Here is a 16,082-nt window from a genome sequence, read left to right on the forward strand (position 1 = left end):
AATAAGAAAGACGAATAAACTCTAAATATTGAAAAACTACCATAACTCTGTGCCCACCTAGCCCCAACTCTGGGTTTTTACCATGCAGCTGACAGGGGAAAAAGGCAGCATGATTAATAGGAAAAGTTACCTGAACCTACCCACTCACTTTAAGCAGTATAAATTAACCAGCAGTAGAGGGATGTCATCACAAGCCACTGGTAAAGTGACATTGCACATCTTCACAGCAAACGTCAATCCAGTTTTTTACAAGTCTATTATGGAGCACTACTTTAGAACTGCACTCTGGATGCTTTTTCTCATTGGGTGTTTTCAAGCAGCACCCACCCGCATTAGCAAGAAAGAAATCAACGTTGAACGACTACGTAAGAATGTCAAATTTGAGGTAAGTTAAAATTGGAAAGTGTTTGTTACATAAGCTATGTGCAAAAGGGAACCAGGACAAAATGTTTGTTTTTTTAATATTAATGACTTTCAAAGTAATATTCTCTTTTTTTCCTTTTTTGTAGGGAAATGTGACTTTCAAGTTTCCCAAAGATGTGTCGGTAAGTGATCACTTCAGTTTTGGTTCATGTTAATGCAGGTTTTATGAACTGTAGCAACACATCTTTTGCTTAAGACCTTGAGAAATCATTCTTCGTCTGGAAGACTGTCCCCCTCATTTTCACCCTTTATTCTCAGACCTATAGGTAGCTATTGGGGGTAGACGCTTGTCTTAAAATGGCTAAAATTAAAATTTGATTCTTGAGCAATATTAATCTGTGATGGAGAGAAAGGATGGATTTTCAGTTACACTAGGACTGGTAAATGACAAGAGCTTATATCCAGCTATCCACGATCCTAACAACTGCTCTGTCTTTATCAGGATTCCTGCCTTGGTGAAGCTGTAAGCACCATCATGAAAGAACTGGCCAGAGAGCATGCCACCAGTGGGTCAGGGCTATTAAACATGACCCTCGGCGTTTTGGAACGTGCCAATACTACCTTACCACATGTAAGTATTAAAAGCTTTGACTTATCAACTTACGTTATTAGATTTAAGTAACTTAAAAACAATGCTAATCTGTGCTTCTCTCCTCACATACAGAATAATTCTTCAGACTGTAAGACGCAAGAAGAGAGATCTCTTAACTTTGCAGACTTTCTAAAAGAACTTGAAACCATCATTGACCGCATCAACTCCAACTGAGCACAGAACCTACAGAGTTCCTGTAGATGTGCTTTATCTTTATTATTTAAAAAATGCTCTGCACTAAAATGTGATGTAGTCTCAAACAATTCAAAGACACTGTAAGAGGTTCCTAAAAACTGTAATATTTATTCTATTTATATAATGCAACTATTTATTCTACAAATGTCCTATAATTGTACTTTGTCCTTATTATTTAAAAATATGCTGCACTAAAATGTGATGTAGTGTCAAACAATTCAAAAACACTGTAAGAAGTTCTCAAATTTTTTAAATATTTATTCTATTTATATAATGCAACTATTTATCTATTTTGTGTGATATACTGGGATATTTATAATTAGAGCTATTTGTATCTATTAGATTTGTTTTGTTTTATTTTATAACTTTGATATATTGTATTATTAATTTAGATTAGTTGGTTACTGTTCTTGGTGTCTTTGAGCAACTGTGACCATGTAATGTCCTGAGGGATTAATAAAGTATTCTGATTCTCTGATATTTATGATATTTTATTTTCTAACAAAATAACAGTGAAATAACAATGTGATGAATGTCATCCAAAATGACAGACATACAAGGCTTTGATAGAGGATGTGACAGCTAGACCACTGTCATTAATGGAACTTTCATCAGTGTGCCCTATTTAGAATGCCAGCATGGCCACAACAAACAAAGTATCTGTCCATCAGAAAGAATGGGAAGCAAAACCGTTCCCATCCAAGTAACCATATCAGGGGTGTAAGTGAACAGTCCACATAGCTTCGATTTGCTAGAGTTATTGTGAGTGCCAAACCCAGTGGTGAGCACAGCACATGCAGTGTCCCTATCTGTACATCTATGTAAAATGGACAAAAAAACCCCGTTTTTATCTGAGAGGGTCCAGCCCTGCTGTGATCTAATAAGAAGAGACATAAAAGCCACTGTAAAACAAAGTACTATTACTTTGACACTATTAAAGATATTAAATGTTATGATATTTCCGCTCAGCATTCAACACCATCATCCCCCAACAGCTGACCAGCAAGCTGGACCTGCTCGGACTCAACACCTCCACCTGCAACTGGATTCAGGACCTCCTCACTGAAAGACCCCAGACAGTACAGGTTGAAAAATCAAAGATCCAGCATCATCACACTGAGCACAGGTGACCCCCCTCGGGAATGTGTGCCGAGTCCGCTACTGACCCACGACTTCTCCAGCACAAACCACATTTTCACATTAGCAGATGCCACCACAGTAGAAAGAGTGAAAGGCACAGATTCCTCTTGTTCACATGACAGAGCACCTGTCCTGGACCAGTAACAACCCCAGCAGTGCATACACTTCCTGAGACAACTAATAAAGAACGTGTGCCTCCCCAAACCCATCCTTAACACCTTTTACAGAGGCACCTTAGAGAGCGTCGTAACCAGCTGTATCACAGTCTGGTATGGAAACTGCCACGCATCAGACCCCAGAGCCCTCCAGAGGACTGTGCCGATCGCTGAGCGGATCGTTGGCACATCTCTACCCAGACTACAGGACATTTACATCTCATGCTGCATTCGTAAAGCCACCAGTATCATGGCTGAACCGCATCACCCCTCCCACCAACTGTTTACTCCTCTACCATTTGGAAGACAACTCTGCAGCATCAGGAGCAAGTCAGCGAGATTGTGCAACAGTTTTTGCCTCCAAGCAATCCTGAACACCATGTTGCCCTCTTCAACACTGGACTCTCTTCTCAACACACTTCTTTGGACTACATAACATCCCACTTACAATACTTGCACTATTACGTAGTGCACTGTTGCACTCTGTGTACCAGGGCTGGGCGATATATCGAGTTTTTAAATATATCGATATATTTTTATACGAGATATGAGACGTGACAATATCGTTTATATCGATATAGTCTATGTTACGTTATAATTATACTTGTGGAGCCACAAGTTTACTTCTCTTTCGTCCACTTTTGCCTCTACGCAACGCTACTCTGCCTCGCCTCTCTCCTTCACTGAACACTACTCCCCCTCCCCCATCGCTTCACCTGCAGGCAACGGCAAGATGGACCTGGCAGCTATCAAAGAGGAGCTGGTCGGTAAAAAGAAAACATTTGGGGATTATTATTTTAGTGTTAGTGCGGTTAGCTCGTTAACGCATTGACACTGTCCAGCCCCACGAATGGGACAATCCGCGGCAACTCGTTAACGGAGATTTGCCGCGTTAATGCAGTTATGGCGTTAACGTCATTTTAATGAGATTAATGCTGACAGCACTAACTATTATTACTATTATTTGGAGTGTCAGATGAGCAACAGAATAATGTATTCTATAGACAATGTTGGGAAAGCATCTCGACTAAAGGTTGGCGCATTACTAGTATTTTCACCATTTACAACAGCGCCATGAAGTGCAAAATGAAGAGTGTGTGAAACTGTGGGCTGTATCCCAGACCGCGAAGTCTCCCAGCCTCCTGCCCCGAAACAAGCCACCTTACAAAACTCATATGCCGTATCTTTCAGACTACAAGCTTACACTAAAATCCTTTCATTTTCTCAAAAATTGACAGTGCGCCTTATGTTTGAATTCTGGTTGTGCTTACTGACCGCAAACCAATTTCATGTGATACACGCGGCGCTCTGTCAAAAAAATGTTTTAGTACGACTTTGGTAAGCTACGAAGCCGCACCACTTGATGGATTGTTGGAGCATTACGGCTACCATAGTCAGGAGCCTCGCGGAGTAATGCGTACTGTGCTTCAACGTAATATTACCGTATTGTGTGTGTATAAGGACCACAAATGGCACCTGTAAGAGACAAGGTTACGGAGCGGATTTCAAACTCCAGGCTGTCAGTCACACAGTAGAACTTGGGAACAGAGCAGCTGCAAAATCTGTGTCGTTGTTATTATGGCTCAGCATCTTTATATTTTACATTTTGACTGTGAGCTTTTTGTTATGCACAAAACCAACATTGTTTTATTTTATTTATGGATCATTATTATTTAATAAATGGTGATAATTTATTTCTGAGTAATTTTTTCATGTACATCTATGTTAATAAAAGTGCCTGTGTGAGATTTGGGACACAGCTTTGACTAAGAACTCTCTTTTTGTTCTTACTTTATGGCTTTAAAAAAATATCGAGATATATATCGTATGTCGCCATCCAGCTAAAGAATATCGAGATATGAATTTTGGGCCATATCGCCCAGCCCTACAGTTTACTATTGTATTTATTTTGTGTACTATTGTATCTATTTATTCTTTTTCTTTTCTATGTTTATTTATTCAATACAATGCTATTGTACTTCTTCGTTTATTAGTTTTTATATATCTATATTTTCGTTTGTTTTGTTGTTGTTTTTTTACAGTTTGCACCTTTGATCCAGGAGGACGATATTTTGTGCCACTGCATACTTGAGTGTATATTGTTGGGCTGACAATAAAACTCCCCTTGACTTGAGCGACTAAAATACCTTTATACAAAAGGGGCACCTGTTATTAACGCTGTAAGCATTGGACAGCTTCTGCTTATCCACTATGAGGTCACGGAGGAACTGCAGCCTATACCAGCTAACACAAAGTGAGGGATGGGGTACAATATAGACAGGTTTATCACAAGGCTAACAAAGAGAGAGACAACTACTCACACCTAAAGGGTATTTAGAACAATTATCCCAAGCAGGAGTACCTAGAGAGAACCCATACAGTCACAGGAAGAACACCTGAACTCCACACAGAAAGGCCCCAGCCAGCTCATAGATTCATAGATTCAAACCCAGGACCTTGTCGCTGTGAGGCAATAATGTCAACCAAGGCACCCCCAAAAGCACACCCAAGCTTTACTGATCTCCAAACATTTGTCACATTTAAGTCAGTTTCAAGGCCATTATGCTATAATTAAAATGTTTTCTACATCAGTTGTATCACTTGTATCATGGCTCATTCTTCTGTCGGGAGTATAAACAAAGAACTTTAGTATCATCATAAAAGTATAAAAAAATAAATAATCTACTCCTAGGTCCACTTAATAAAATTAAACATTTAACAAAGAGTTAGCCCTTCACGGATTCCCTGTTACGTTTTTCCACTTTCGTTGACCTTATTCTGTTGTTGTTCAGGAAAAACACTTTACACAAAACGCTGCTAAAATATTATCTTGCACGTCACTACTAGGTGCAATATGACAGCAAAAACTGAACTGTAGATAGACAGTGTTGAAAGATAATTTAGGCATTAAATGACTGTGAACATGATGTCCACTGTTTTTCAACATATTAACATATTTACATTCATCTACATGTAAACTGTCTTATTTGTTCCATGGTGAACATGTCCAACTGTCACAACTATGGCCTCTATGCCCCCTGATATCATTCTATCAGGGGTAATTCCGCTGCTGATTGTGTAATCAGTTTCCTAAATATGATTAGAAATGATCCCCAGGGTGATAGAGTTATTTTGATGTTCAACCTCCTCTTCATCCTGAGGATATTTTCTCTTTATCATTTTGTTATGATAAAAAGATAACATGAAAAAAATGCCCGATTACAGACTTTCTTTTTGTTGAAGGTCAAATAAAGACATCCAGGCGACTTTCTAGAAGTCGAGTCAATGGTGAATTTACATCTCAATATTAGCACAGCTTTGATAATGGAACCTATTTTTTGTGCCAGGGACACTTTTTTGCTAATTTACAGCATATCATTTTTATCCCAGGAGCAACGTGACCAGAAATGAAGTGAAATGTTCCCTATTTACTAAAATCTGTAAAAAACTAAAACAAAAAAACAGACAAACAAAAAACTGTTAAAACTCCTTTCTTAGTCACAGTGTATTTGTGGAGCATCTCTGCTTTCTTTTCATCACCTATAAAAAAGATGGCCAGCAAGCTTTTACCGTTGCCATTCAGCAGCGTCATTTCTCAAATGTGCAAATCAATAGTGCCGCAGATTTTCTACCATGATTTTTGTCATAACATGTTGTCTTATGCCAACTTTTTACTCCATATGTTTTCAACTGCCAGTGAGCAGAATGAACAGTTAATACAGACATAATTTGCTCTATAGCTCCCCTGGTGGCTGGTAATTAATTATGCAAACCTTTTGGCAACCCACAGTTGGAACTTTTACCCCCCAATAGTGTGCAGTACCAAGTACTAAATGCTGTTTTTCCACCTTTTCTTTTTTTTAATTATTATTATTATCTCTTTTATTGGGACAGCTGTTGAACATAACAGTAGTATGCCTTTTTACACTTTCTTTGCTGTCACATTTTAACTTTTCCACCTTTTCTACTAACTAAAAAGACCCCCGCCCCCCCAAAAGATTCAAATTACAATCAAAAAAGACTGAACTGATATGCTCTGGGTTGTTTTTTCCAAAGGGCAACTAAAAGGAACAATCAATTTAAAATATCAGTAAGATAAACTTAATGTGTGTGGTCTGCGTCTGGCACATTTGTGACGTATACTTTTTAATTTCCTAGAGTTCAAACCACAGTAAATCTACAAATTCTGCAGGCGGCGGTGGTGGCGTGGGGGGGGAGGGGTGGATGATCCAGTACCACAAGGCCGTATGAGTTCGCACTTTTTACTCACAAGAAAAGTGTGAGTCATCGCAGGATTTTATGGAGATATTAACTTCACATGGTGCTGGTGGACCTTTAAGTCATTATGGTGATAAACCCCACAAACACACTTTTATCTGATTTTTAAAGACTGAACAATCAAAAAAGGACCACTTAAGCAGTCTCCCATTTTTAGGTAACAAATGAGAATATTTGGATGTCTTCTACAACACTAGAGTAGGTTTGAAACAACCCCATAACACCTCTCAAACTAAGCGGAGTACATTTAAAGTTATTACATAGGGTTTTGTGATCTGACCCCATAAAGACTTCCCTAAACCTGCTGGTCTGGAAGTCCAGCAGTTCATCTAAACAAAAGGCACTTAGACTAAAACAGATATAGCTACGTTTATCCTACCATAAAACAATAAGAGAAGGTATGCCTTCACCCATGCTCCCAGGATGTGCTCTGGAATGCACACAAAGTTTGCAGACTATTAAGGATCAAACCTCTACCAATCTACAACTAATTATAAAACTCTAAGCATATATAAGTAGAGATTTCTAAGCATAAATGACAATCAACAATAGAAAACCTAACACAAAGCTAAATGTCAAGTTTCCCCCTATCTCACGGTGGAAAAGAATTCTTCCAAACATCAAAAATGCTTGGCTCCAAATGTAGGACGCACTGATCAATCCTGCACACAAATACACAAAATTGACTAAACCCAAAACCACTGTGACAAATCAGCCTAACAGTGATGACCATATGATTGCCTCATGAAATAAAAAAATATAGGTAAAAATTAAATATCTGAAAGTCCCCTGCACCTCTGATTATTTAACTATGCACTTGTAACTTTTAAGATGTACCACGTCTAAAATACAAACACAGAGCACTTAGCTGCTGAACGAGCTTTCAGTATTAACATTGGCAGTACACGATTACGCCACGTATGTGTGTGAATTTTTATTGTAAACTTGCATTTATATGAACTGTTTATTAACAATATGCCGCGTACAAATATCTTTACTTGTCCCACTCAAAATGATCTAATGAGTACTAATAAGTTTTTACACCTCCACAATGAGGCGATTCCTGTTTATCATGATAAATAATCAGCAGTTGGTGGTTCACAAAATGGATCTTCTGTCACAGCCAAAGCCTTATTTATTTTTGTTTTGTTTTCTAAAACATGGAAACCCAGTTAAAAGGTCAGGGCTGTGTTTACGATAGAAAATATGTCAAGTTTATAGCAAGGATTTATTAAACAGAGTTCACAAAGCAAACAGAGAAAGCAAGAAACCCTATGAACCACAAAATAAACAGCCAACCCTAGTTTCACAAGAGCTTTACCATAGGCCACTGAGGGATTTTACCACGGTGCTAGTAGAATGGTGAAGAAAAAAAAATTCCAAGAGTCATCTAAAGGAAAAAAAGTGCTGTGTGCATTAGGCGATATAGAACTAATTCAGCCCACCCTTTCCACCCTAGAGCTATATAACAGCTCAGAGGTAAGTGAACCAACACAAAACCTTCTCTAAACAACTTGCTCTTCACACTGACAAAACTTCAAGCTGAATATGAAGCACTTTATTAGGATTGCCTTTTGGATTGTTACTATTGCTGTTTTTTGCTTGAACACTCAAGGGAAACCACTATCCAAACGCTCAATAGCAATAGATGACTGGAAGCCGAACCTTTTTAAGAGCGTCAGCTGTGTAAGTATCAAGATGATTTTTTTAAGGGGTTTGTAAAGTATCTGCTATGTGCTAATAAATACAATGTTTTCTTCTGTATTTACAGATTGAAGGTTCCGAATTCTATGCTCCTGTAAATATAGAGGTAAGACTATATTTGAAAACTTGCATTTACATTTCTTGAAAATTGTAGTGCTACCAGAGACTTCTGTCCGTCACAAATAAAAATAAGCTGTATAGCCACTGTACCAAACAGAAGATGATGATGATAGGTTGATCAGGGAGTAAGAAGTCAGAACAGAAGGTGTCATGTTGGGTAGTCCCCATATGCTAGTTAAGCTTTTATAAACCACATGTAAAGGTTCTCTAGTACAGGAAATGAGCTTGCCAGGTGTCGATATTTCACACAGCTGAGGCTGCCTCTATTTGCAGCCACAAGCCTGTCTCAGAGCAGTAAAAGAAAAATCTTTCTCTGTCACACACAGAAAGAATGCTTCCTTGAGGCACTGAAGTGCATTATCACAGAACTTGACAAGGCAAAATGGGAATGTTCAGACCCACAGACCCGCATTCCCCAGGGTCTCGAGATACTGGATCGTATAGCTGCCCAACTGAACTCAAAGAACTTGGTAAGTATTGCCCTATATTATACCAACATATTAATAGCCTGTGAAAAAAGCTGACAAGATGAAAATTTAAACAAGTAGACTTAACTGACTTTTCTTCTTCCTAGACACAGCACAACTCCACCAAATGTATATGTGAGCTGTGGCCTGAAAAGAATTTTACAAGTTTTGTGGATGACATCATGAGTTTGCTTCAGAATATAAACGCGGAAATTCCAAATTAGCTGTTAAGCAGCAAATAACGGACAGCAACACCTGTGACCAACCAATACTGTATAAAGAACTGTCACTCTATGTGATTAGCCACATTTATACATGTCGAATGGAGCGATCTCAGGTCTATAGCTGTTTAAATGATGTAGACATTCTGAACACTGCTAGAATATATTTATATCTAACTTCTACAATACAATACTGCAAGTTCTCAGTCAGTAATATTAAGACTGTTTTATCTAGACTGTAAAATGTCTTTATTTTCTATTTATATATTTATTATTTATGTTATTTATGCTGTTGTGATGAATTATGTATCTTGGTGCTCTAAATAAAATGTAATAAATGTATTAACAACAATCTATTGGCATTATTTGCACATATTACATGTTATATTAGGTATGAGGTTTGAAATGGAAACTTCTGAAAGAAGAGCTCTGATGTACTTTCTTCATCAAATTTGAATGCATACTTGCAAGAATTTTAAGACATGATACAAAGTTTGTTATAGAGCCACATTTCTCCCCTTAATGTGGGAATGGAATAAGTGTTTCTGGCCTGTGTGGGAGTCTTCATTTCCTCATTGGTAAGGGCAACTAAACTAAGTCAGGCTGTCCACAAGAAGTTTAGGGATGGAAAATCTAGTCATATTGAGGTCATCGAGTAATTTTTGGAACAAATACTGTACATTCCCACTTTGCTTAACTATTTGTACTTAAAGCCCTTACTACTTGCCTAAATGGGTACAAAAATAAATAAGGAGTACGATGAAAGAAGCAGGAGACATCAGCTTAAAAACTCTTTAAACTATATTTAAATATGATTAGTTAAGGATTAGGATTCAACTTTATTGTCATTACACATGTATCCTAATAGCACTTAAGGTACTGGGAACTGTGTCCTATTTTGGAACTATGGACATAAAGATTCTAGTCATCTCGATAACTTTTGATAATGAAGATCTGAATTTGATTAATTAAAGCAAAACAAATCTTTTTGGCCTGACACACTCAAACCATTTTTCATGTCTTATGAATGTGGGAATATTGGCATCCTGGACCACTTAAACACTGTAGTCATAGGATGACGTGAGTACCCACAGCACTGTTATGTTGTTTTACAGTTGCTGTTCCCTCTAAAGTGGGCAACCAAACCAGTGAAATGTCTTTAATAGATTGGCAGCCGTTTCAGCTTACGATAAGGATCAAGGGTTCAGGCTTGAGCCACTCTACGTTATGCATGCACTTGGCCACGTGATGACTCATCTGACCTATTCTCCATATTTAGATGTAGAGCTCTGTATAGGGGTTTTTGCTCTACTGAACTTTGAAGGCTTACTTATCTATCTCATAAAGGATTTAGTCACTTCAATCCTATCCAGTGCTGTTTGATGTATTTTCTGATAGACTCCCCCGGCTGACATAATCTGATCGTGTGCTGCATTTATATTACTGATTGGTCGATTATTGGGACTGAAAGTAAGCATTTCTGCAATTATTGGTATTGTTATCCTTTTGAACCACTTTCCAGCAACAGATTTGTTAATTTCAAATACTGAACTTGCATTGCCTCACTGTTCACCAAATCAACAATCTGATACATTCTTTAAAAAAAAGGAATGCACTACCAAGCTCAGCAACACGAAAAGCCCTGAAAGACCACAGAAGACAACTCAAGTGAATTCTTTCCTTCACTGATCCAAGCATTTTACACTAACTGTCAAATATGGTCGTGGCAACATTATGGCATAGGCATGTATGGCTGCCAATGCAACTCCATCACTACCATTTACTGATGATGTCACTACTGATAGAAGCAGCACGGTGAATTCTAAAGTGTACAGGTCAATGCTCTTTGCTCTCACCCACTCGAATGCTAGAAAACTGATTAGACAGTGCTTTGCAGTGCAGATGGATAAAAACATGACAAATAACAAGCTGCAAAACAACCCAAGAGTTTCTCTTGGAAAACAAATGTGGTATTCTTCTATAGCCAAGTCAATCACCTGACTCACCCCAAAAAAGTCTGTTTTTTAGATCCTGAGGATGAGCTTGAAGGGTCTTACAAATAAGCAGCAACTGAAGACAGCTGAGTTAAGGCCTGACAGAGCATGTGAATGGATAAAACACAGCACTTAGTGATTTCTATGCATTCTAGACTCCAGGCAGTCCTTGAATGAAAACTGTTTTCTTTTCAAGTATTAAAAATGATACTTATTTAACAGGTCAAATAGGAAATTTGTTGTATCTTGTCAAATACATTTTCAATCTTTGTTTCAAATCCATTTCTCAGCACATCATTTCTATCTCTTAGAAAACCCAAACTATTTCCATGAGAAGTTTTCAGTTCCAGTTGATTGCTGTGAGTCAATGAGAGAATTAGTAATTTGCTAACTGAATACAAATGATCTCATTTGAACCCATCAAAATTGGTTCGGTTTATTGCATTGCCAAACCAGTGGTGTCAGAATAGAAAAAAAAATATAAGAGCTTTTGCTGCAGCCTTGCATGTCTCTGAGAGCACCATCTCTGATGTGACTGTTCTTATTGAAAATCTGACTAGAACAAGATATTGAGATGAGGTGCCCTCGACTTGTATTTGTCTCATCCTTGTGACAGCACTCAGCCCTGTGGCAGAACAATCGTTGCCCCTGCACAACCACAGTCACGCAAGGTTCTAGGGAAACATATTGGCCTGTATTATTCCCGATGTGGCTTCTGCTGAGTATGCCTGTAATGCACTGAGTGGACATGTATATCAGAGGCAGTCACAACCAATGACCATCAGTGCATGATGCATTCATCCAGGACAGGAATGGAGAGCAATTCCTCAACAACAAATCCAGACATAGTCCAGTCTATGGGTAACGTTTGATAGTTGAATAAACACAATATGATATCAAGCACACAAAAGGCATGCACGCATAGACATTTGATGACAACTAATTATAATCACAATTGTAGCATCATGTGCACATCAAGATATGTGTAAATAATTAGGAATGAAGTATCAGTTTTTAATTATGTATTTTCAGCCACATCGTGTTCATATAAATGACTCCAACACAGTTTTAACTTTGATAAATATTGGCTCTATCTATATCATCCTAGAAAATTCCATGTCAGTCATGGTCTAATTGGCATTCTCAGTTGCCTTAGAGCAGGGGTGGGCAACTCCAGGCCTTGAGGACCGATGTCCTGCAGGTTTTAGATATCACCCTGGGTGAACACACCTGAATCAAATGATTAGTTCATTTCCAGGCCTTTGGAGCACTTCAAGACATGTTGAGGAGGTCATTCAGCCATTCAAATCACCTGTGTGGGATCAAGGACACATCTAAAACCTGCAGGACACTGGCCCTTGAGACCTGGAGTTGCCCATCCCTGCCTTAAAAGAAAGTTGCTTTTGTTTCTTACACTTGTTAATTACTTATGTCTTACCATACCCTGAAGTACAGGTGTAAATTTCGTCTACTGAAAAACAAACCACTTGAGCAATTTTTTTTAAACTGCAGCTTGTGCTTCAGTGCCCCAGCAATGAACCTCTTTCAAAGGACTTCCTTTTCTTATCATCGCATTGATATAAAATTCCAATAAACTGGGACTGCTTGTTTTTTTTCTACCTATAATGGGTAAGTGGATGTTCCAACCAGACCCGTAGTGTGGATAACACTTAATATAAAAACTAGTAAATTGAAAGAACAGCGAAAATCTGAGGGAAAACGCTTGCTTTTCTTTTACATGGTATTGTTCCATGTTCCAAAGTGTTTCACCCATTTCACGGAAGAAGCTATTTGTGCACTATTGCGTCACTTTCTCATAATCATGGCTGTATTGCTGATATTTGCTGAACCTAATATTATATCAAGTTAATCAAGATTTTTAGCAGAAAACAGAATTTTAAAACATGCAAGATGGTGCCTGCTTACTTCTTCACCCAGCTACTATTTTTAAAAATGCAGAATGTATTACTTTTCCTTGTGCAAAGCACCTCGGTTATGGTGTTGCAGCTTCTAAGAGTTTAGGTCTTAAATGTTTTCACTGTGTGTAACCACATCAAGAGAGTTGCATATCCTGTTTATCTCTAAACCTACTACTATTACCTTAGTGACTGACTGAAGACAAAAAAAAGAAAAAGAAAAGAAAGAAAAACAGAAGGCTTACATTGTGTAAATCTGCTTCTGTTTGGGAGGTCTTCAGGTTTCTCTGGCATACTCTGTAGAGCGTAATAACATTAGGCCCTGATACACTTATGTGAAGTTTACTACCTTTAAAAGAAATAACTAAATAAAAATGACTACTAGCGTGTGGACCACCATGTATTTGGAAAAAAAAAAAACCAACAGTGTGCAGAATACTGCCTGACGTGGACGCACATAAAGCATAGCTGTCATGAAATCTGAATTAAAATAAAATTAGTAAGGAGGATTTCTTCTTATTTACATAGGACATGACAGTTACTTCATTTGATAATCTACAATTTGCCTATTTACTAAATAAAATATATGTCGATACATGTGCAAAATATCCTTGGCAGAGCAAGAAGGAGAATCATTTACATGCAGGTAAATGCATGACTTTGAAGTGCATTGACACAATACTTGATAAGCATTTTCCCTCATTATGTTTTCAAGCAAGTTTGGAGAGCAGTCTTACTGCTTCCTTAACTAAATCAAAAGCAAAAGTGTCAACCAAACTCACTGGAAGCTGCAAATGTGAAGTGAAGAATATCCTCACCAGAACAATAAAATTGCAATTTACTGAAACTCTGTCAAATTACAATTAAAAACAATGCAAGTTACAATCAGGGTTTGGTGCACTAAAGTAAAAATGTTAGATCTCACACTGCTGTGCATATGATACAAAACTAGTAGCATAAAAAAGAAGACATACGTAGGAAACCTGGTGCTGTACATACAACTGCATAGCTTGATCCTGGTGCAAAAATTCCCTGCATGCAGGCAATTCCTTCTGTTGGCTAACCAATGGCTAACACACCACTTCATTCACAAGGCTGCTGAACAGTTAGGAGTAAATGATCTGCTGCATCGCATGCACAGGAAACCAAAGCATTTCCTGTATGTGTGTATATATACACACCATATAGAGAGGTAAATCAACAGTTTATCAACATAGAGGGTCAGCTTACCAGAATCTGGTAACAAACAACCTCAGTCTGCACAAGACAGTTTTTATACAGTGCTTTAAATGCAATCTCATTTTAAACCTGTTCAAATAAACCAGCCACTTGCAGGAGCTTGTTATTTAAAATTGTAACACAAAATTAGTCATGCCTCTCTTGATGAAGCACACTAGGAAGATGGCACTTTATTTTAAGAAATATGAATGGTGCAGGATGTTGCACCAGTCATTTGCTCTTTTAAAATCTAGACAATGCACTACTTTATAAGAATTATGAGAAAACGTTACAAGAAATGCACAAACCACCTATTCGTACATGGTGAATGTGTAATTTTTAATGCACAACTCTCTGAAGCAGGTCATTTACTGCTGTTATAATAACATATAGGGTTTGAGGTTTTGTCCATAAATGTTCATTTTAACAAATGCTATGTGCACACAAAGTTGCTGCAGGCTTGTCAGCTGCACATTTTGGTAGAATCTCCCATTCTACCAAAACAGTGCTCTTCTGGATTGAGATCTAGTATCTGTAGACGATTTTTAAGTATGATGAACTCATTGTCCTGTTCAAGAAATCAGTTTGAGATTTTTTTTGCCTGTCCCATTTGGTTCTTTTGCCATCAGAATTATTGTCTAAAGGGGAAGAAAGTGCTTTGTGATATGGTGCATTATTCCTGCTGCCAGTAGACACCGTGTACTTTAAATATCTGCAAAGTGAGGATCAGCCGAATATCCGGAGGCAAATTGTTCCATAGATTAGGTTATATTTTACTTTCTCGCCCCTGTTCTTAAGTCTGGTCTTTGGAACATGGAGAAGTAGCTGATCACCAGACAAATCTCAACAAATGTAGAAACATTAAAGCCGTTCAGCCTTTAATGTTATCAAAATACAAAAGACTTAATGAGTTGCCATCATTTCCTTTCAGGGGCAAATAGATTTGGGAATCATCAGCGTAGAAGTGGATGAGATGTCATATCTTTTTGGGATTGACCCTACAAGAACTAAATATAAAACGAAATGAATCGGACCCAGAATAGAACCTTGTGGTACTCCACATGGGAGCAGTGCAGACGGAGAAGTTGAGCCACCAAAACTGACCCAAAAAAAACCTTCTCTCTGAGAAGTATGATCTACTTGAAAAGCTGTATTTAATGAGTTTATATATCTAATTATCAACAGTTGTCTAAGTGGCCAATATTTGCCCATTATATTGCTATGTGTTGCTATATATCCACAACCTTATAGATTTGATATTCGGTTATGACAACAAATCACTTACTAGGTTTATCTTGAACTTTGCTCTAAAGTCTTAGTGAAAGCTTGGTGTGTTTTTATAAATACTTAAAGAGCTATCCAACATGCACCTCAGCAGTGATTTAGAATTTCAACAATTATGAAATAAAAAGAAGCTGAAAATTCCTTTTACTTTGAGTGCTCGAGTAAGAAAGCACTATATAAGAACCAGCCCATTTACTATTATGTTATTATCTTATGAATCAGATGTAGATCTTTCCTTTAAAGTGGCTTGATTGCTTAGCACAAATACATGAGAGCCAAGCAATCTGAGGTTTTGGTCATATATCTGAACAAGCAAAACCACGCATGTCTGGTGCCATGTGCACCCATGTAGGAGTAACAATTTGACTCCAACAG

At 37.8% G+C, this 16,082-nt stretch overlaps 1 protein-coding gene across 1 annotated transcript in view; it reads right to left on the reverse strand.

Moving 5' to 3' along the window:
• bbs12 (Bardet-Biedl syndrome 12) overlaps positions 1-16,019 on the reverse strand; it is a 56,767-nt gene extending 40,748 nt beyond the window's left edge. The window contains exon 1 of the mRNA XM_085136028.1: positions 14,180-16,019. Coding sequence (XP_084992154.1) covers positions 14,180-14,243 — 64 coding nt within the window. The 5' untranslated portion in view covers positions 14,244-16,019. The remainder of the gene's footprint in view (positions 1-14,179) is intronic.
• Between the last annotated feature and the right edge of the window lie 63 nt (positions 16,020-16,082).

The sequence above is a fragment of the Neolamprologus multifasciatus genome, chromosome 2 (genome assembly GCF_963576455.1).
Source record: "Neolamprologus multifasciatus chromosome 2, fNeoMul1.2, whole genome shotgun sequence".
Classification (NCBI taxonomy): domain Eukaryota; kingdom Metazoa; phylum Chordata; class Actinopteri; order Cichliformes; family Cichlidae; genus Neolamprologus; species Neolamprologus multifasciatus.